Consider the following 23,314-nt stretch of genomic DNA (forward strand, 5'->3'; position numbering starts at 1 on the left):
TTGAGATACCTCTCATTTGTTAAATATTCGAACACAATACTTATATAGATATATACTTATTATCTTCATCCGTTTGTGATAGATTTTAGTTAGTAATTACTCTATAATATTTTTATCCACATTTATAATCTTTTACCGTTCACCTTGTATCGCAGGCATCAGCTTGAATTTGTTTAATGGATTCTAAGTTAGAGCTATAATTTGAGCATAGAAATCTATATTCTCATCACTTCCTCTAATCTTCATAAATGGTGACACACATCACCTTTAATTATTATATTGTATACCGATAGTGTAAGAAATAGACGATTTAGAATCATATATATTTTTAATTAAGGTGATTTGGATTAAAATTAGGGTTACCTGATGTTATTTTTAATAATAGCTATGTGGGTAATATAAATGCAAATTTAAGGGTTACTTTAAGTTATAGTGGTGAGTAATTTAGTTGCAAATTTAGGGGATTATTTTAAATTATTTTTATAATGACATAAGTGGTAATTTTGATGAAGATTAGGGGGTTACTTTAGTTTATTTTATACAATGGCAGAGGTAGGTAATTTAGATATAGATTTATGGGATTACTTTAGGCTATTTTCATAATGGCAGGTGGGTAATTTTTTAGAATACATAATAGATTCAATGGCTATGATAATTTGAGTCTACGGCAAGATGTTTTGCTTTTTTATGAGAATTTCTAAGATTTCTATTTTTATCTAGAGTGTCTACCTAGTATCCTAGATGGTTTCACCAAAAAGCACCAGAAAGCTTCAAAAGGAGACTTCAATTAGTAATTAAGTAATAGTAAGAAGGGAGCATGTTCTCTCCGAACTAGAGACATCACATGGTGAGCAACATGCGACCTTACGAAGCCAACTTGTTAATTATTTATATAATTTCATATTATTTAAGTTTTACATACTGTTATATTAGCTTTGGTTAATCGTCTCACAGGTCTGGTGGCTCTCCGTGGCTGCAATAATCCCCACCTTAGCTCTTCCTGTACGTAAGTCCTCCGTCTGGGTGGCCAGGAAACCTAATTTGCCAAAGTGCCCTGCTCGCTGCCACTATTTCTTATTGGCCTAATTGAACGCCGAGAGTGCAACTGTGCAGGCACGATGCATGCATGTGTATGCCACCGTACCATACATGCATAATAAGCAGTATTCCAATAAGTGGCCAACAAAGAAGCCTACACCTTTGCTCCTCAAGATAAAACTTACCATGTCAGTAGTGCCAATAATACAGCCTATTTATAGAACGGTTTGTAACAAACGAGAATGCATGTTATCGAACAGAACTTACACAGCAATGGGAAAAGAGAAGTGCCGTATCCAGTTATCCTAAACAGTAGCCACTGCATCAGCGTCCGAACAGAAACCTCCAGGGGGATAAAGAGGACCAACTGAAGGTCCAGGGCATGTACGCACAAAATGCCGTGCCGCATGCTGCCATGCTTGCATGGATCGACCACAACGGGTCTATCTTGATCAGAGACAGTAGAAGCGCGCACGCGATGCACGAGGGGAGCTAGCGTTCCACACCTCCTCTGTTGCCGCCTGTGCCCGTCTGCCGCAGTATATATATCCTACCCTGCTCCACGCCCTCATCCCAAACCACATCTAGCTGGCTAGCTCCATCACCACGGAATCACACAGCATGGGTCTAGCTCGCCGCCACCTCCACCACGCCACTGTCGGGGCGCTCCTCGCCGCCGCGCTCCTGCTCTCCACCGCCGTCCCGGGCGCCATGGCTCAGGAGGAAATAGGCTAGTGATCGAGCCCGATCGAATGCATGTCCATTCCAATCAGTTCCGTCATGCGTGCACCTGTCCATGTAGGAGTAGGAGTAGTAGTATGTATAAATCTGAATGGATATTCTGACAGGAGCATGCATTGCGTTTGGGTTGGACTTGCAGAGGGCGAGCACGAGTTCAGCTACGACCCGCACGCGGAGAACGGGCCGGATGGCTGGGGCGAGATCAAGCCGGAGTGGGCGACCTGCAGCGATGGCCGGTGGCAGTCCCCCATCGACCTCTACCACCACCGCGCCATTCGGCGCGACCTCGGTTACCTCAACTACTCCTACAAGCCCGCCGAGGCCTCCATCGTCAACCGCGGCCACGACATCATGGTGCGTCGATATCACTACTCCGGCGGGCAGTACTCCAATGCAACAAGCAATATAATTAATACGATACTTTGGTTATTTGACGGGGCCTGGCTGCTGATTATATTGTCTGTTGTTGCAGGTAAAATTCAAGGGCGACGCCGGGAGTCTGGTGATCGACGGCACGGTGTACCACCTGAAGCAGCTGCACTGGCACACGCCCACCGAGCACGCCCTCAACGGCCACAGGTTCTCCATGGAGCTGCACATGGTGCACCAGACCCCGGAGAAGAAGACGGCAGTGGTCGGCATCCTCTACAGGGTCAGCAACCTCGCCGACCCGTTCCTGAAAAGTCTGCAGCCCGCCATCGAGCGCTTGCGCGGCAAGGAGGAGCCCATCGGCAAGGTGAACCCCAACCACGTCGGCCTCACGGGCAGCTCGTACTTCCGCTACATGGGCTCCCTCACCACGCCGCCCTGCACCGAGGGGATCATCTGGACCGTCATCCCCACGGTATATATACGCTTCTTCATTCTCGATGCTTCCCGGCCTCTCCTGTTGCCCGAATGGGTTTCATTTCATTGGGTGCTTGGGTTGGCGTCCTCAAGCTTTCAAGTGCTTTGTTTGTGCAGCTTCGCCTCGTGGCCTCGGACCAGCTGGATCTTCTCAGGGAGGCAGTGGATGACGTAAGAGTCGATCTTAACTCCTTTGATTTCAACACACGCCTGACCAAAAGATTCAGACGTGGCTAGAATCTAGATAGTGAACAGTGTGTGAACGGACACTGGTTTTGCTTTTTTGGTAAGCTTGACCATGTCTCTTCTTCCTTGTGTGTTACTGTTCTTACCTGCTGCAGGGCTTTGAGATGAACGCTAGGCCGCTTCAGGAGGTGAACCACAGGACCATCTGGTTCCGCCCTCAGCCCCACGTATCTGTGGAGTAAACATTACTGGTGATACATGCATATTGGGCTAGCTGATCAGATCAGGGACACCGCATTGCGCAGCTTATTATGGCAGGCGATCTCTTTATGTATCTTGTAATTCTCTCTATTTTCCCTAAATAAAGCATGGCATCATCTATGTCCACATTAATTGATGGCCTTGCATGCATGTTTGGAAGATTAAAGTTTACACGATGATCCATTCTTGATGTGGGGAGATCAAATGAAAAACCCGGGGGGGGGGGGGGGGGGGGGCGGGGTGGTCCGACCTTAATTCATCCATGGAGCTTCTTGCAAGCTCATGAAACCATATACAAGATTCAGCAATTTTACAAACAAAGCTCCCACAACACACACAAGAAGGGAGATACAACGCACACCGAAGAAAACATCTATTGTCTAATCCCTCAACAAAGCTCAAGCACAACGCATCCCTGAGACAGTACCATGTAGTTCCTGACTAGCACCACTACCAAGTGGCTACACTTTGATGATTCCATACCACCAGCGACTGTTAAGCTCTGAGTCAAAACGACAGACGACAGATGTGATCAATGGCATTTGGGGCTGCTTCCAGGATCCTAACGATGCCATTCAACGTCGTCCTTCAAGGGGAGGAAGCTACAAAGGAGGAAGGACCATCGAGAGGAGATCGAGGAGAACCAAGAGGGGGTCATGGTCTCACTAACCCGGCATATGATAAGATGACATAACCAAGTGGCTTGGATAGCGAAGAAGCATAGGCACCAACAGCAACACAAGATAGTGTCTAATATATGTGAACACAGCGGAAGCAGTAAGAGGGAGCGAACGTCGACCAGGAGGGAGTAAGTCACGGGGGTATTGCGATTGGTGGCATGAGGGGATCTTCAAAAGCAATGCCTTCAAGGGACGACGTCGGACAGATGCCACCATTGCTCAACTAGGAGACCGAGATGAGTTTTCACCCGAAGCTCCCAAAATGAAAAGGAGCAGGGACGCTACGACGATACCTCCAAGGAGGGAGATGATGTCGGAGGACGTCACCGCCGCCGGCACCGGCATTGAGCTGGGCAGAGCTTTCGCTCAGCACGCACCATATCCAAGCTGCGAAACTCTCACTAGCATCGTTGAGGCTGACGACACCAGATGTAGGGAGCAGTAGCGCTGCTTGGAGAGTGGTGTCGACCCTGCCCACCCGTCGTCAGTGCCACCGTACATGGACGTCGGTGCACCACCGATCCCCGTTGCACGCCGGCACCATCACCCAACGGGCAACAATGGCAACTAGCAGGGAGGGGGCATGCCGCGCCGCCGCCTGGCCGGAGACAGCCACTGCAGCCTCGACGCCAGATCCGGGCGAGCCACCCCATCAGCGTGGGGATCTGGTAGCCAGCCGCACAGATCCGGCCAGCACCGGGAGATCAGTGCGCCGCCACTGCTGCCGCTCCAGAACAGCTACCAGCCAGGAGGGCGTGCTGCCCTGCGAGGAACCGCAAGGACCTTGTCTGACTAGCAGGGTCATCGGATCCGGGCAGCAGAGGAGCAGATCGAGCTGTAGATGCAACACCACAGCCACAATCCACCATGGCTATTGAGCAGGGTACGGTGGGTCAGAGGAGAAGGAAAAGAGGAAAAATCACTTGGTCGCCGCCTTCCTCGAGCCCTCGCGGGCTTTCGGCGGAGCTCTCCGGCGACAGCGCGGGGCAGGTAGGGGAGGGGGATAGCCTGTGGGGTTGCGGCGGCGGTTCCACCCGAGTCGCTCTTGGGGGCGACGCGGTGGATGGAAGTCCACCCGCATGTCCCCAAATTTTGTCCATTGCCGAGATCGATTGGATTCTCTGATGAATGCTAAACTACTCGAAATATGATCACCCAACTAGCACCATGTCTCCTAAAATAGAGGAATGCAGATCGTTAAGTAGTAAGAACTCACATCGATAGCCAACTAGGCACTCAGCGTGGTCCTCAAAAGGTCAGGCATCGCTAAAGGAGCCCGCGTGGCACACCACTATATGTGGATGTGGATGGGGGCCTACACCATTTCCTTCTGCAGTGGAAGTAGGTGGCGTGTAGGCACCCTGTTGGGTCATTCCTGTGGCACTGACATCCGTCAGCCCATGCTCTATTAGAACTTCGAAGACGCTAAGTCCAAGGAATCGGAAGAATTCGTCTACTAATAAACAGATTTAGGGCTCGTTTGGTAGGGCTCCGGCTGTAGCTAAAACAGCTTCAGTTGTGATTCTTTCGGTGGAGCAGTTTTTTTTTACTTTGGCTTGTCTAATTACAAAATCATTTGGCAAAACGATTTCTTCTGGAGATTGAAAATGGGTAAAAAGGGTAAAACGTCTCTGATGCCCCCTTTTTTCTTTTTTTCTTTTTTTTCTTACTTCTTCTCATTCTTTCCTTCTCCTCTCTCTCTCTTATCCGTTCGCCTCTTGTCGCCCCTACCGCCTGCTCCTCATGGGCCGTCGGTGCCCTCCAACTCCCCACGCCGGTGCCCTCAACCGCGCCTGCTCCATCCCACTGTCAGCATCCTCCAATCGAGCCTCTTCCCCCAAGCCAGCGATGCCCTTCAACACCGCCGCTCTCGCGCACTAGCACCCTCCAGCCGTGCTTGCTCATCCTGCTAACGCCGGCGATGCACTCTGGCCATGCCTCCTCCCTCACACTGCTAGCGTCCTCCGGGCCCGCCTACTCCCCCGCACCACTGGCACCCTCCAGCCTCGCCACGGAGGGGGCAAACGTGGCACTTTAGCCTTGCGGGTGACATGGAACCGCGGGGAGCCAATTTTTATTATTTTGGCTCCATAAATTTGCTCCAGAGAGTAGGAATTGCGAGGCTCCTGTGGTGGAGTTGTGTTGCTCATGCCCCATTGGCAGGGTTTCACCGGAAACCGCTGAGAAAGCTCTGCCAAAGGGGACCTTATTATTAATGTTTTGAAGGATGAATAACTAACGAATCTTCCAATCTAAGATCCATGGTACAAGAATAAATGGCACATGCCGCACGACCAGTAGCGGCTGGGGGGCACGTTCCACAGACTGCAGCTAGGCCCATGCGGCAAGGCGTGAGCGCGAGCCCGACTCAGTGCCGCGACGCAGCCAGGCAGGGTGGCAGGGGCAGGGCCCTGCGCGTGTACGTGCAAACGCAGCACTCACCAGTGATGTACTCCCTCTGTTCCAAATAGTAGATCGTTTTGATTTTTCTAGGTTCATAAATATTATTATGCACCTAGATGTACACTATATCTAGATGCATAATAATATCAATGAATAAAAAGCTAAAATGACCTACAATTTGGAACAGAGTAATGTCGTAATGATCAGTTGAGAGTTTATAAATCAGAAGGCAATGAGTTCTTTTGCTCATGCAGAGTACAGGAATACGAGTATTCATTAGTTTATTAGGTAATCGCCTACATGTCAGCAGGAATTTTGCTTAGGGGGTGGCCTGATATATATCATTACCATTGAATGGTCAACACAAATAGAAGTCAATATATATGTTGTACAAACTATTCTATACTCATAACTCACGAGTGCACTAAGTATTGATAACACATATCATCCCACTAAAAGCAATTAGTAAAAATTGTCCTTGGGGTACACGAAAGCAAGCGTTATAGAAGTAATCAAGAACAACTAACCTTCTTATTTTGGTCGCGTCCTAGGTGTCTTTATATCATAGAAGTCATCTTTTTTTTTTTTGCGAGATATAAACGTAGAGGTCATTATTCGGTGCTTCGGTGTGAACGAAGCCTATGACAATCTCCAACTTCTCGATGTAGATTATCAACGGAGCGAACTCCTTGCGGTTGCCGTGGAAAAACGTGAGGCCAGAGCCAGAGCGCTGAGCGATGGAGCCAAGTGGAGCCGTCGCGAGGCGTCCGAACAGGAACCTCGAGGGGGACACCGAGGACCAACTGAAGGTCCAGGCATGTACGCACAAAATGCCGTGCCGCATGCTGCCACATGCCTGCTCTCATCATCCCATATTCCCATGGATCGACCGCAACGGGTCTATCTTGATCAGAGACAGTAGAAGCGCGCCCGCGATGCACGAGGGGAGCGTTCCACACCTCCCCTGTTGCCGCCTGTGCCGTCTGCCACAGCATATACCCCGCGCTGCTCCACCCCCCTGGCCCCTCATCCCAAACCACATCTAGTTGGCTAGCTCAGCGACCACGGAATCACACAACATGGATCTAGCAGCTCGCCGCCACCTCCACCCCACCGTTGGGGCGCTCCTCGCCGCCGCGCTCCTGCTCTCCGCCATCGCCGTCCCGGGTGCCACGGCGCAGGACGAAACAGGCCAGTGATCGAGCCCGATCGAATGCATGTCCATTCCCATCACCACCATGCACCTGTCCATGTAGGAGTAGTAGTGTACATCTGAATAATAATCTGACCGGAGGATGCATTGCATTTGGTTGGGCTTGCAGAGGACGAGCATGAGTTCAGCTACGACCCGGCCGTGGAGAACGGGACGGATCACTGGGGCGAGGTCAAGCCGGAGTGGGCGACCTGCAGCGAGGGCCGGTGGCAGTCCCCCATTGCCCTCTACGGCCACCGCGCCATTCAGCGCGACCTCGGCTACCTCAACTACTCCTACCAGCCCGCCGAGGCCTCCATCGTCAACCGCGGCCACGATATCATGGTGCGTCGTTGAGAACATGGATTTTTCATGTGTACATGTGATCATATAAACTATTCAAGCTATTTATTTTTGAAACAATTGTGAGATGGATCGTGAGTACAATACTTTGATATGACGGGACCTGGCTGCTGATTGTTTGTTGCAGGTAAAATTCAAGGGCGACGCCGGGAGGCTGGTGATCGACGGCACGGTGTACCACCTGAAGCAGCTGCACTGGCACACGCCCAGCGAGCACACCCTCGACGGCATCAGGTACGCCATGTAGCTGCACCTGGCGCACCAGACCCCGGAGAAGAAGACGGCGGTGGTCGCCATCCTCTACAGGGGCGCCGGCCTCGTCGAAGACCCGTTCCTGAGAAGGCTGGAGCCCATCATCAGGCGCTTGCGCGACAGGGAGGAGCCCATTGGCAAGGTGGACCCCAAGGGCATCGGCTTCACGGGCGGCGTGTACTACCGCTTCACGGGCTCCCTCACCACGTCGCCCTGCGCCGAGGGGATCGTCTGGACCGTCATCCCGACGGTATATATACGCTTCTTCGATGCCTCCCTCTCGATCGTGTTGCCGGAATGAGTTTCATTGGGTGTGCTTGGTTTGGCGTCCTCATGCTTGCAAGTGCTTTGTTCGTGCAGTTTCGCTTCGTGGCCTTTTACCAGCGGGATGTTCTCAGGGAGGCAGTGGATGACGTAAGAGTCGATCTTAACTCCTTTGATTTCCACACACGCCTGACCAAAAGATTCAGACGTGGCTAGAATCTAGCGAGTGTGTGAATGGACGCTGGTTTTGGTTTTTCTAAGCTTGACCATGTCTCTTCCTTGTGTGTTCTGTTCTTACCTGCTGCAGGGCTTTGAGATGAACGCTAGGCCGCTTCAGGATGTGAACCACAGGACCATCTGGTTCAGCATCACCTGCCCTGCAGAGCCCCATGTATATGTGGAGTAAACATTGGTTATGCACACCACATTGCAACAGCTTATTATGGCAGGTGACCTTTTATGTATCTTGTAATTCTCTCTATTTCCGTGCCTTTGTTATGCATAATTTAAAGCATGGCATCATCTATGTCCACATTGATGGCCTTCCATGCATGTTTGGAACAATAAAGTTTACACGATGATCATCGTGATGTAGAGATCGATTGGATTATTTGATGAATGCTAAGCTACTCAAAATATGATCATCCAACTGGCACCGTGTCTCTTAAAATAAGGGAATGCGGATGATTTCATCAGCGTCAAATAGTGAGAACTTACATCGGTATCGGTGTTTACCGGCAACCAACTAGGGTATCCCAACGTAATGGATTGATTGGTGGGGTTTTGCCGAGATCATGAACTCGAAGGTGAACGCAGACACAAAGTTTAGATAGGTTCAAGCTGCTAATTAGCGTAATACCCTACATCCTATATGGTTTGGTTTGTATTGCGTTGGGTGTATTGGATTGCTTTGGATGGGGTCCCTGCCTCGCCTTGTATATGCATGCGGGGGCAAGGTTAAAGCAAGGTTAAAGGTCAGTTGTTACAAGAATACTGATCGGATACAACTAGAGGAGTTCTACTCTTATTAGAATGAGTATTTTCCTTATCCTCGACTAATTCTATTTATTGCATGGTCACCTTGTTGGCGCTAGAAATCGGTCAACCGAATCCCAGTAACCGACACACGACCCGGGAGAATCTGCTTAGCTCCTGTTCGGGTGAATGCCCTGGTGCGGTTCGCGCGGCGTGCCAGCCAATCTGACCTGTTGATTGGCAAGGAAGAACACGTGTCAGGTCCAGAAATCTCGATCGGCTGAGTTTCCGATTTTGAGAGAGTTTATCAGCGAATCGGCCGATTTACTGTAGTGGTGAAATCGGCTATTAAACAGCCTGATTTCTGTAGCCTTGTAGACGGGAAATTACTAAAATAATCGGTACAAAGCTATGATAACAACATCAGGAATAGATCTAATCGGCAATAAATAAATTTAACAATAGAAAATAGAGAGAGCCGACACTACCGATTCCTAGCTGGATAACTGGTGATAAAGACTAGAAAAACAGGTAAAAACCTATGAATCTAGCAAATATCGATAACTAGTGAATAAATCTAAACGAAACAACAGCGATACGCCCGGAGTTAAAGCTTAGATATTACTCGATAAACGGAACTTACAGAATCGGCCGGAGATCAAGATGATGCAGCCCTGCCAACCCGCACGAACTCGTGGAAAAGAGAAAAGCAATAGCGAAGTCGCTTGAAAGTAAGTACGAGGAAAAAAGTAGCTTGTTGTATTGATTGGTTGATGATTACAGATTTACAAAGGTAGCTATTTATAGCCCCGTACAGATAACTTCTTAACCGACTAGAATTCTATCCCTAACTCAAACAGAAAACGAATATCTACAAGCACGATTCGTGCTAGGTTAGTTACTCCACGCTTCGTGGGCTGATTTCCACCTTATCCTTCTATCCCTCTCCAAGCCCATACAGGCCCAATTAGCCCATCTTCCAACTCGGCCGATTCCTTATCGGCAAAAGATTACCGATTGAGAACCCAGTGCATTCGACCCAAAGCGAGACAAAAGTCACCGGCCGATCTCGCACTACAGCACCATTTGGCCGATTCCCAACTGTGCTTCTCCGATTCCCCTTCTTCTTGGCACCGATTCCTCTAGTGACGAAATCTGGCGTCAACACATGCCCCCCAGTTTCGGAGTAAAACATAGTCTTTTACTTCGAAATTCTTTATAACCTCCCTTCCGAAACGGCCGCAGTGAAAATATCCTTCCGTTTCGCGGTCTTCCAGCTGATCATTGCAATTTTTTCGAAACGGGCGCCCACGACAGCCACTACTCCCGAAAAACTCGAAACGTCGGCGCGGTAAAAATTCCATTTTTACCCCCCTTCAAGCATCCTTTAAATAGCGCCTCACCCGCAACTCATCGTCAAGCTCACGTCTCTTTTCCCAGCGCGCGCGCATTCTTCCTCTTTCAACACTTTTCCCTTGCCGCTGAAGCTTTCTAGCTCCACCTCCTGTTACTTCTTCCCTCTTCTCTTCCAATGGCGACTCCTTCCGGCAGCTCTCCCGCACACGGTGCCCCAGAGGTAGCACCTCCGGTGGTGGTGGCGACAACCGTCACTCCTTCCACAGATGAAGGAGCTTCATCGGAGATCCCAATGGCGATCCCCATCGTGGCCCCATCGTCCGCATCCGCATCGGCGACCACGCCGATCACTCAGAACTTCATCCCAGAGGTAAATACCAAAGTCTTCCTCCATCGGCAATGTATTCACCTTAGATCTGTTCCTTACTTTTCCACACTCTCTTTCTTTTTAGGCAGTTTGGCATAGAATTACCATTCACCTCACGGGAAGTCCCGGCCTTGTTTGTCTCGGTCCCATGGGAAACCCAGATCCAATAGATCTCATAAATTTGGAAACCGACCGGATACCCTTCAAACGGTCTGATATGAATTTAGATCACTGGGTGGGTACTTTTAGATCCTGGCCGAATGAAACCCCAGGTTGGAGGGAGTGGTACCAACGGGTGGCCACATCAAGGAGCGTCTCATGGGACGAGCTCAAAATCGGCCAGTGCATCAACCTTTCCTTATCTCAAATGGAGAAAAATGAGCCGTTAGTGATGGCGGCTTCGTATTTTTGGTCTGATGCACTTAATGCATTCTTATTTGGGCACGGTCCTATGACCCCCACACTGGCCGATGTGGTCCTGTTGACCGGCCTTGACATATCCTCCCCTGACACACCCTTCCGCCTTTTGACCACAACATCACATCGGCTGGACACAAGGGGAATCGGCGGTTGGAAGGGCTTCATCAGAAGTAATAAGAGGAGCGGGACCGTTGAGAACAGGGAGCACACGGCTTTCTTGATGATGTGGCTAGAAAAGCACTTCTTTTGCGGAAGGGCCGCCGGCCCAACAACCAACACTCAAGCCTTGGCTGAAGCACTGTCCAGAGGAGACCGTGTTCCCCTCGGGAAACATTTACTGGGGGCTGTGTACCACATGCTTCATCAAATCGGCACAAGACTATCCAAGGGAGAGCCGATCGGCAATCAAGGCGGGCCTTGGTGGTTTGTCAATCTGTGGTTGAATCTTTACATGAGCAGAATCACCCAGCAGCCGGTGGACCGCATGACGTTCCCCAATGTCGAATCGGCAGAGGACCCTACCGAACACCGCCGATGCATGTCCTTTGGCGAAGCGGCGTCAGCTTTCCCAGGTTGCGCGTATTCTGCTACAAAGGTAACCGAGTACTTTCGGTGCTTCTACAATGGATTTAATGAAGACGCAACCATCTGGTTTCCATATCAGCGAGACAACCCAATCTTTGAGCTCCCCACTTGCTTCGATTCGGCTTCTGGCCGATTTGATGAAGATCTTTATGAAGGGCTGATCAAACCAGGACTTCTACCGGCCAACTTCTTCTCAGGGAAGGATGCCCCTACGTACGAATTCTACAACCCCTCCGCTGCAGCACGACAATTCGGCATGGGTCAGCTGCCGATTCAAGTGTATTTTGCTGACCGAATCAAATTTAGAGATGAGCTCACATCTGGCCTGGATTACGGTCGGTTGCGAGACCGAATTCCGGACTCTAGTACAATTAACTTGAACGACTGGCTATTAGCTCCATTTGCCGTCCAGCCGTTCAAACTCTGGTGGGCCGATTGGAAGCAATTTATCTTCTGCAACTCAGCATCGGCATACTGCAATCTTCTGGACCCGGCCAATATTGACCCAAACGCCGAGGTACTTCACATAGCCGATTTTTATTCCTCTTAACATGATTGAGTATTAATGACTTTATTATTTCTTTAGGCCGAGAATCGGACCCCTCCAACGCACAGCCGTAGCGGACGGCTGATAGAGAGTCATCCATATACCACTTATCCTCTTATCGGCTATAACGCTCCGTCTGTTGATGTGATTGCTGGCCGATCAAAGCAAGTTCATAAGAGGACCACTAAAAAGACCAGTCGCCGAGTCCGGGCTCGTACGGAATCGGCGGATCCTCCTGTGCTCGTATCGGCAGAAACTTCGACCATATTACCTTCCCAGGTCGTTCAAGGTGCCGATACTCAAGCCATCACACAAGCCGGGGCGGCTGCCGCATCGTTATTGTTGGAAGCCATACAGGTAAGCCTGAGTTTTACTATCTCCGATTGTCATTCTGATATTAACCTTTCTTAACTTTGGACCACACAGAGCGCCCCTATAAAAACACAACAATCGGCAGCAACTCTACCATACACCGACGCACCCCCGCCCCCATCCGTTGAGGTATAATATTTATCTTACCGATTTCCATCCGGTATCTGCGTAATGTACTTATTCAACCCTCTGACACAGGCCATCGGTACCCCGAGCGCTCTTCGACCACCGATCTCTTCTCAGGGAGCTGGTCCAAGCACCGCGCCGATTATCGTGGAGTCTTCTTCATCTGATGAACCCATGGTGCAGGCTCCTGAGCAAGGCACGACGGCTTTACAGGTGCAACATGAGGAAATTCGCTTCAAAACGGTAAGTTTCTGTCTCGGCTTCCAGCCGATTTGTTCTCATTCCCCGCCGATTTATCCTTTTTCCTTATTTTCTTTAGGAACAGGATACCCCCGACAACAGCCTCTTTTCCTTTGCGGTTGCTCTTTCCGATGACGAAGAAGTCGCTTCCCGCCAAGTCGCCCTGAGCTCCGTTCCTGATGACGTCCGAGCTAAACTTTCCACTATCCGATCCCTCCTTCAGGGGGACATCGGCCAACTAGTAGAAGATGCTTCGCCGATTCGGCAGCTCTTCAGTGACGTCAGCGGACGAGTGCCAGAGGAAGCGGAGGAGGCCCTGGCGCCGGCGGCCTTCATCGAGTCCATGAGAATCCCAGTTTTCAGGGCCCTTCGTCATATGGCCGATCGCGAAAAACTGGCCAAGACTCGTGAAAATGAAGACACTTTCAAGCGTCAGGCTCAAGAGGCGCATCGGCGTATCCATGTTCTAGAAGATTCCTGTCCGGCGATCATCGGTGAAATAGACCGCCTCAAACGTCGAAGGGCGGAACTTGCCAAGGAAATGGAGCAAGTGACTAAAGCAATCAGTGCCGAAGAGAGAAAACTCCAAGAGCTGCCCTCTGTTATTGCCGATTTGACACAGGAGAGGCAGCGACTTGCTCATGAGGCTTTGAGACTTCATCGCAGCGCATCGGAGGTCCCTGGATCGGCGGAAGAAGACCAACGGGTTCTTGACTCTGCCGATCAGATCCGGCGTCGGGCCATCACGGCTATCGATACCCTTCTGGGTAATCTGTAAAACACTGACTGTTTTGTACGAACATTTACTATCTTCTTTGACCGTCCCTCGCGACGCCCTTTCTATTTACTGCCTTCTTATTACCGATGGGACGTGGCCTTACCAGATTTCCACGCATTTTTCCATAAATACCGACCTCGGCGCCTACTCTCGATAGCACTAACTTGGCTCTCGTTCTACCTCTCTTCTTCTTCTCATCGGCGCGACTGCTCTGTCATGGCTTCGTCGTCCTCTTCTTCTGTTAACCAGGTGAAGCCCTGACCTTTACCTTCCCTTAGATCTTAGGAAAAGAATGATCCTTCTTATCCCTTCTTTGTTTCAGCCTCAACGTCTTAGCCCTGAGCTCGTGCGCGCCATCGAGTGCATCCACTCTGAGGACCCATTGTCATCGGAGGACAAGGCGCTGATCCTGGCTCACCGAGAGGAACTCCAAGACCACATCACTGCGGAAGCTCATGTGGTCTTTGATTCCATAGTGAGTGAAAGTAATCGCCGATCTCCAACCGTCAGGGGCCATCGCCGTGACGAACCTGAAGATGACGTCACCTTGGCAGCCCGCACGATTTTGGACTTCATGGAGAGGAACGGCGGCCAGCGACCTCCCACCGACAGGAACCGTCTACTTCCTCGGCCGGTCATCCTCGTGGCGGTAGAGACCTCGCGCCTCCGTGTCGTGAACGAGTTGGATCGGAACGGGAAGGCGTCCAAGAAGAAGAACAACTAGTTTGTTTTTTGTATTTTTTGTTCTAAGGGCGACTAAATGTTTTGTCGGCCATGTAACCCGTCGCCCGTACCGAATGAATGTAATCGGCCGATCCGGTCGACTATGTGTTTGAACCGATTTGTATCAGCTATGTGTGATTGTGTCACGGTCAATTTCTCACGCTCCGACCCATATGCTAGGGTAGTATCTTTTTAAGTACCTTCCATTTAGAGCTCTAGTAAATTCTTCTCCTTCTATTGTTTCCAAAATATAAGCGTTTCCTGGAGCGCATCTGCCAATTTTATACGGCCCTTCCCAGGTAGGGGACCATTTTCCGAATTTAGGATCTTTCGACCCGATCGGCAACACTAACTTCCATACCAAGTCTCCGGGGGAGAACTGTTTGACTTTGACCTTCTTATCGTACCACCTGGCTACTCTCTTTTTATTTTCCTCAATGCTTATCAGGGCCCTCAATCGTTGGCCAGCCAAATCGTCAAGCTCCCTTTTCATAAGAGATGAGTAATCGTCGGCCGATAACTGGTCCTGGAGCGAAATGCGTCTCGATCCTGCCCTTGATTCCCACAGTAGTACTGCATCGTGACCGTACACCAACTGGTAGGGAGACAATTTGGTAGCTCCATGACAAGCCATCCTGTACGCCCATAGGGCCTCAGTCAAACATAGATGCCACTTCTTTGGCTGTTCTTCGATTTTCCTTTTGATCAACTTGATTATTCCTTTATTGGAGGATTCTGCTTGACCATTGGCTTGAGCGTAATACGGAGAAGAATTTAACAATTTGATTCCCATATCGGTCGTAAATTCCTCAAATTCCCCCGATGTGAACATTGTTCCTTGATCGGTTGTTATAGTCTGAGGGATGCCGAATCGGTAGATGATGTGGTCCCTTACGAAGTCGGCCATGATAGCCGATGTCACGGCTCTCAACGGGATTGCCTCCACCCATTTGGTGAAGTAATCAGTAGCCACCAGAATAAATTTGTGCCCCTTGCTTGACGGTGGGTAAATTTGGCCGATAAGGTCTATTCCCCACCCTCTGAACGGCCATGGCTTGATGATGGGATTCATGGCCGATGCGGGTGCACGTTGGACATTTCCAAACTTTTGACACTCCTGACAACCTTTATAATATTTGAAACAGTCTTCAAGGATCGTAGGCCAATAGTACCCGTTGTTCCTGATCATCCACTTCATCTTATGTGCCGATTGGTGTGCTCCACATACCCCTTCATGGATTTCTCCCATTAGAGTCTTGGCCTCTTCTGTCCCAAGGCATTTGAGAAGGACTCCGTCAATCGTTCGGTAGAACAGATCATCTTCGAGCAGTACGTATTTGGTGGCATGAAAGCGTACTCGTCGCTCCACCTTCTTAGACGGATCCTTCAGGTAGTCGGCAATTTCTTTACGCCAGTCGTCGGCTGCGAGTTCTAAAGCCATAGCGCCCAGAATCGGCCGATACCCAGATGCGTGCTTGGCGAGTTTGTTTGCCTCTTCGTTGCGGTCCCTTGGAACATGTTCGATTACTGCCGATCTGAATTCTTTTAAGAGCTGTAAGCAATCTTCGTAATAAATTCTTAATACGTCATCTTTGCACTCGGCCCTTCCGGTCAGTTGATCCACAATGAGCATAGAATCTCCGAAGACCTCAACAGAATCGGCCTTGACTTCTCTCAATAGTTGTAAGCCTTTTAATATAGCTCTGTACTCCGCTTGATTGTTAGTAGCGGCGGTTTCTATCGGCAGAGAAAAATCGTAGCTTGCCCCCCGAGGTGATATGAGAACGATGCCGATTCCTGATCCAACCCCGCATGACGACCCGTCGAAAAATAATTGCCAAGGCGCCAGTTCCACGAGGGCAATCTCCGGTCCACAGTGCTGGGCGACGAAATCGGCCATGACTTGACCCTTGACAGCTTTTGCCGATTCATACCGCAGGTCAAATTCTGATAAAGCTAAGATCCATTTGCCGATTCGTCCTTTCAATATCGGCAGTGATAGCATGTATTTTACTACGTCGTCTTTGCATACGACTACACATTCTGCCGACAATAGATAGTGCCTAAGTTTGGTGCATGAGAAGTGAAGACACAAGCACAGGCGCTCTACCGGAGGGTATCTTGTTTCAGCGTCCAAGAGTCTTCTACTAACATAATAAATTACTCGCTCTTTGCCTTCAAACTCCTGGACCAGAGCTGACCCAATAGCTTTTTCATCGGCAGATAAATACAGTTTAAACGGCTTACCAGTTTGAGGGGGAACCAAGACTGGTGGTGAGACCAAGTATTGCTTGATATCTTCTAACGCTTTGCGCTGTTCTTCTCCCCATATGAATTCCTGATCTGGCTTCAACTTCAGAAGTGGCGTGAATGCTTGAATCCGTCCAGATAGATTAGATATAAATCTTCTGATGAAGTTCACCTTGCCGATTAGAGACTGCAGTTTGGTTTTGTTCTGTGGGGCCACGACTTCGTTGATGGCCGCTATGGTCTTCCGATTGACTTCTATGCCTCGTTCGTGCACTATGAATCCTAAGAACTGTCCGGCGGATACGCCGAAAGCACATTTATTGGGATTCATCTTAAGACCGTGCTTTTTGGTACACTCTAGCACTTTTCACAAATCGGCCAGATGTTCCTCGTGACTTTTGGACTTGACCACGACGTCATCGATGTAGATTTCTACCAGGAGGCTAATGAGTTTGTGAAAAATGTAGTTCATAGCTCTCTGATATGTAGCACCAGGATTCTTCAAGCCGAAAGTCATCACCACCCACTCGAACAAACCAAGATGGCCTGGACATCTGAAGGCCCTTTTGGGTATATCCTCTTCGGCCATAAGTATTTGATTGTATCCGGCGTTTCCGTCCATGAAGCTAATGATTTTATGTCCCGCGGCAGCGTCGATCAGTACATCGGCCGTTGGCATGGGGTAACCATCCATTGGTGTGGCCTAATTAAGATTCCTGAAATCAACGCAAACACGTAACTTCCCATTTTTCTTATATACTGGCACGATATTAGAAATCCACTCGGCATAACGACATTGCCGAATAAATTTTGCTTCGATTAGCCGAGTTATTTCAGCTTTTATGTCTGGTAAAATTTTAGGATTGCAACGCCGTGCGGGTTGTTGGTACGGCCGATACCCTGGCTTTATGGGTAGCCGATGTTCAATAATAGATCGGTCTAAACCGGGCATCTCGTGATACTCCCAAGCAAAACAATCCTTAAATTCTCTTAATAAATTTGTCAATTTACACTTGTATTCTGGATCTAAATTTGCACTAATAAAAGTCGGCCTTGGTTTGGTTCCATCACCTAAGTCTATCATCTCTAAAGAATCAGCCGATGTGAACCCGTGCCCTAGCTTCCCATCTTCTCGGGTGAACTGATCCATCTATTCTGAGTCCTCGGAGCCGACTGCTCGGATCGGCTGTAGGCCAAAATCGGTGACCTTCAGGAAATCGGTCTCCCATACCCTACCTGATATGCACCTGACGGTTTCGCAGCTCCACTGCTGCGTGTCGGCTGCTGCAATGCTGTACGCGGAGTCAGCTTTGACCACCTCGATGCTATCGCCGACCCATTGTACTAGGCACTGATGCATAGTTGACGGGACGCAGCAGTTTGCGTGTATCCAGTCTCAGCCAAGTAGCATATTGTAGGATCCCTTGCCATTAATAATGAAGAACGTGGTAGGAAGGGTCTTACTGCCGATGGTGAGGTCGACGCAGAGAGCACCGCGAGCGTTTGACACCTTGCCTTCGAAGTCCTTGAGCATCATGTCCGTCTTGGTCAGGTCGTCGTCGCTTTTCCCCAGCTTCCGGAGTACGGCGTACGGCATGATGTTGACAGTAGCTCCTCCGTCGACCATCAATCTAGTAAGGGAGCGACCGTCAACATGCCCTTTGAGGAACAATGTCTTCATATGTTGTCGTTCGTCATCTTCGGGCTTTTCGAACGTGGCCATCATTGGCTCCAAAGCCAATTGCGCTGTCTGTTCTTCTATCGCCGATACATCCTGTTGATCGGCGGGAGTCATGAATTCCATCGGCAAAATAAAAACCATGCCGATCTCGGCTGCCGATTCGTCACCCGCCGACTCACCGTCTCCTTTATCGTTTCTTTTGGGGCGCCACACCCGAGGCCTTCCTTCCTTCTTGTCCGTCGCGCTTTCCTCTTCGTGTTGTTCCCATTGGCGGAGACGTTGGATTCTTCGTTTTTGAGACTTGGTCAATCCATCGGGACACCACCTGGGGTTTATTGGTCTTCCCCCTGACCTGGCGCGTTCCCACTCTGGTTCGCGTCCTAACGGGTTTTCATCCGTCACCCGAGCATCGGCCATCTCTTCGAGCCGGCTGTGGACGCTGGCCTTGTTATCTGATTGGTTATGCCGATCAGTCCTGCCCCCCTGCCTATCATGGCGTTTATCTTCCGACCGATCATATCGGTCACTTCTGCCCCCCAGCCGATCACGTACGGGAGGGCGCTGGTCATCTTGGTTGCGCCAATTCCTGCTGATCGGTTCTGGCCTTCCGTCTCGGGAGCGAGACCTATTGAACGGCCGATTGCCACGATACGGATCGTTGCATTCTGTGCAAGTATCGGCCGAGGGTAGCCTGAGGTTATTTTCCCAACAATGAATGAAGAACGGGCATCTCCAGTGCTCCTTGTGCCGACGCATCGCTTCATCTCGGGACCTTGAGCGTTCATGCTGACGTTGGTACTTCTGGAGCAGGAACTGGGAAGTAATGCGTGGCCCTTCTGACTCGCCATCATCGTCCTCCATCCGCCGCTTTCCCTTGACATCTTCAGGCTTAGCTTGATTTCTGGGATCAACGGCGCCACTCTTTTTGGCCGATTCGGACGTCAGCACTTTTGTTTGGAGCGAATTCTTCCCCGTATCGACCATGTTGGTAGGAAAGGGGTGTTGGTCGATCTTCATTGGTTTGGCCGATTTTGCTGGCACTTCAAATTTAAGTCTGCCTTGCTCAATGGCCGACTGTATCTGCTGCCTGAAGATCTTGCACTCGTTGGTATCGTGTGACGTGGCATTGTGCCACTTGCAATACTTCATCTTTTTTAATTGTTCGGTAGAAGGTATTGTATGGTACGGTGAGAGTTTAATCTGCCCTTCCTGGAGAAGAAGATCGAAGATTTTATCTGCCTTAGTTGTGTCAAAACCGAATGCTTCCGGCTTCTTTTTGCCGAATGGGCATGATATTGGCTTCTTCCCCTTGATCCACTCCGCAAGTCCGACTTCGACATCTTCTTCATCTTCTAACTCTTCCAGGAACGCCACTTTCTTTTGGAAATTCCTCCGCGGATCGAAAGGACGCACCTCCTGTCCGGACAATCGGTGAACAATCTGGCTCAGACTCTCAAACTCCTGTGAAGCATACCTTTCTTTGATGTGAGGCAGAAGGCCTTGGAAAGCTATATCGGCCAACTGCGCATCAGTTAGAGCCAGGGAGTAGCACTTGTTTCTGATTTCCCGAAACCTCTGTATATACGAGGGTATCGGCTCATCACTCCTCTGCCGGAGGCTGGTCAAATCGGACAGCTTCATCTCATGCACCCCGGCATAGAAGTACTTGTGGAACTGTCTTTCTAAATCGGCCCATGTGATAATTGAGTTTGGCGGCAAAGTCGTGAACCATTGGAAGGCCGAACCAGACAGCGATGACGAGAACAACCGTACCCGTAGGGCATCTTGCGTAGCTGCTTCTCCGCATTGGATGATGAATCTATTCACATGCTCCACGGTCGAAGTATCATCCATCCCCGAAAATTTAGTAAAATCCGGAACTTTATACCGATGGGGGAACGACAATAGGTCATATGTGGGTGGGTATGGTGTTCTGTAGGTATAAGTTTGCATTTTCGGCTTCAAGCCGAATTGTTCTTGCATCACCTCCGCAATCCGTGCCGACCAATCTGGTTGTTGCTGGTGAACTGTTGGCTGAGGTATCGGCACATGCTGATAAATCGGAGGCTGAATAAAAGGAGACTGATGAAAAGGTGGTATCTGAGTGTAAGCCGGCTGTGTAGTAAAAGTCGGCTGTTTGAATGAACCACTCGTTTCATCATATAGCATGAGCTCTGCTGTCTTGTTGACCTCCGGAGCGACAGGCTGGTATGGTGGTATGGTCGGCCGAACGGCCGCCTGGGAGAATGCCTGGAACGGAGGGTTTCCTTGACTGGCCGATTGATTCAGACCGGCCGTGGTTGAAGGTGCCCCCCAGGGTGACGGGCTGACTGGAGGGAATGGTGCAGAAGACAACTGGATGGAGCCATATCCCAAAGGAGTTGATGATGCAGAAGCGCCGGATCCCCCACCAGAAAACTGGATCGGCTGCGAAACCGAATTTGGATAAGTCTGATTCGGAGGAATCGGCTGAAAATATGTCGGTCCCCTGTATCCTTGAGGTATGCCCCCGGCGAAGGAATTGACGACGGCGTTGTGCACCATGTTTGAAAGTACCGGGGACTGGTCGATGAAGGCGTGATGAATAGATTGTTGAATCATATCGGACATTTTATCCGAATCCTCAGAAATTGTGATCTGACGGGGAGCAGGGAAATGAGTCTTCTTAATGGTCTCCCCGCTTCTGGAGCGACTAAAAGACTTCAGGCAAGCTTTCCAGAATTGTTCCATATACTTGTCCAGATCTTCCTTCTGGTCGTCCTTCAGATCTGCCTCCGTCACCTCGATGACGTTATCTTCGGAGACTTCAGCACCTTTCGACATGACGGCGGTTGTATTGGTCCCACCGGGCGTGCCAAAAGTGTGTTGGCGCTAGAAATCGGTCAACCGAATCCCAGCAACCGACACACGACCCGGGAGAATCTGCTTAGCTCCTGTTCGGGTGAATGCCCTGGTGCGGTTCGCGCGGCGTGCCAGCCAATCTGACCTGTTGATTGGCAAGGAAGAACACGTGTCAGGTCCAGAAATCTCGATCGGCTGAGTTTCCGATCTTGAGAGAGTTTATCAGCGAATCGGCCGATTTACTGTAGTGGTGAAATCGGCTATTAAACAGCCTGATTTCTGTAGCCTTGTAGACGGGAAATTACTAAAATAATCGGTACAAAGCTATGATAACAACATCAGGAATAGATCTAATCGGCAATAAATAAATTTAACAATAGAAAATAGAGAGAGCCGACACTACCGATTCCTAGCTGGATAACTGGTGATAAAGACTAGAAAAACAGGTAAAAACCTATGAATCTAGCAAATATCGATAACTAGTGAATAAATCTAAACGAAACAACAGCGATACGCCCGGAGTTAAAGCTTAGATATTACTCGATAAACGGAACTTACAGAATCGGCCGGAGATCAAGATGATGCAGTCCTGCCAACCCGCACGAACTCGTGGAAAAGAGAAAAGCAATAGCGAAGTCGCTTGAAAGTAAGTACCAGGAAAAAAGTAGCTTGTTGTATTGATTGGTTGATGATTACAGATTTACAAAGGTAGCTATTTATAGCCCCGTACAGATAACTTCTTAACCGACTAGAATTTTATCCCTAACTCAAACAGAAAACGAATATCTACAAGCACGATTCGTGCTAGGTTAGTTACTCCACGCTTCGTGGGCTGATTTCCACCTTATCCTTCTATCCCTCTCCAAGCCCATACAGGCCCAATTAGCCCATCTTCCAACTCGGCCGATTCCTTATCGGCAAAAGATTACCGATTGAGAACCCGGTGCATTTGACCCAAAGCGAGACAAAAGTCACCGGCCGATCTCGCACTACAGCACCATTTGGCCGATTCCCAACTGTGCTTCTCCGATTCCCCTTCTTCTTGGCGCCGATTCCTCTAGTGACGAAATCTGGCGTCAACACACCTACAACATCCTGCACCGACACGTCTTGATGTCCTACCCCATATATAGGATAATCTATATTTTGTTGATAGGCCCATAGATGTATGTCCAACACTCAAATCATCAAGCCAATTCGGTACCCAAGGATTTAAGGAGACCTGCATGACACGTGGTCAACCCACTATCTTAGCATGTGGACAGGCCTACACCAAGCTGGAAGTAAGGCCAACCGTGTGGCACTGAGGGCGTCTCCCACAACGGATATGCGTTGATCTAGTGGAAATAATTTTTTATCTGATGAACAGTTGCAACATTGCAACGCTAGCGCAGGGCTAAGCGATAGTCTCGCACGGCTTCTAAATACTACTCTCTCTCTCTGCACGGCTTCCGATGCAGCTGTTCCTCGCGCCTTCCCTTTACTTATTTTTAACACATGTCACATCGAATGTTTAGATACTAATTAGGAGTATTAAACGGTTGATATCAGATGTGATAATGCCAATATTGGTACCTCGCAGGCATATAGACTTCTCCATGGAAGTGAGGGTGGATTTCTCTATGTTGGGTGCAGATTGAGGGATACACTGACTTGTTACCGCGACCTCGTGATCGGATTCAAGGATGCTGATGCACAAATAGTATAGTGGCACGACTTGAGCGTAAGAACGAAGTGATTGCTGCCTTCTTTTATGACTTTAGGAGAATGAACAGGACGACTTGTTCGTGTGTTTTGGGCAGATGCTTAATGCCAGAAAAACTAAAG

At 49.5% G+C, this 23,314-nt stretch overlaps 1 protein-coding gene and 1 pseudogene across 1 annotated transcript; both read left to right on the forward strand.

Moving 5' to 3' along the window:
• Positions 1 to 1,616: 1,616 nt before the first annotated feature.
• On the forward strand, positions 1,617 to 3,251 carry LOC101762895 (alpha carbonic anhydrase 4). Its single transcript, XM_004973687.4, has 5 exons — positions 1,617 to 1,768; positions 1,919 to 2,133; positions 2,252 to 2,623; positions 2,743 to 2,796; positions 2,967 to 3,251. Exons 1-5 carry the CDS (start codon positions 1,660 to 1,662, stop codon positions 3,051 to 3,053), a joined length of 837 nt encoding a protein of 278 aa, XP_004973744.1. The 5' UTR covers positions 1,617 to 1,659; the 3' UTR covers positions 3,054 to 3,251.
• Positions 3,252 to 7,234: 3,983 nt separating this feature from the next.
• Positions 7,235 to 8,862, forward strand: LOC101784912 (annotated as a pseudogene).
• Positions 8,863 to 23,314: the final 14,452 nt, after the last annotated feature.

Source organism: Setaria italica, chromosome VI, assembly GCF_000263155.2.
Source record: "Setaria italica strain Yugu1 chromosome VI, Setaria_italica_v2.0, whole genome shotgun sequence".
Lineage (NCBI taxonomy): Eukaryota > Viridiplantae > Streptophyta > Magnoliopsida > Poales > Poaceae > Setaria > Setaria italica.

Excerpts from the sequence above, each read along its gene's own strand:
- LOC101762895 (XM_004973687.4), top strand. The coding sequence starts at position 1,660 with ATGGGTCTAGCTCGCCGCCACCTCCACCACGCCACTGTCGGGGCGCTC. Across the intron at positions 2,134-2,251 it reads ACCGCGGCCACGACATCATG|GTAAAATTCAAGGGCGACGC; the intron begins GTGCGTCGATAT and ends CTGTTGTTGCAG. Across the intron at positions 2,797-2,966 it reads TCAGGGAGGCAGTGGATGAC|GGCTTTGAGATGAACGCTAG; the intron begins GTAAGAGTCGAT and ends TACCTGCTGCAG.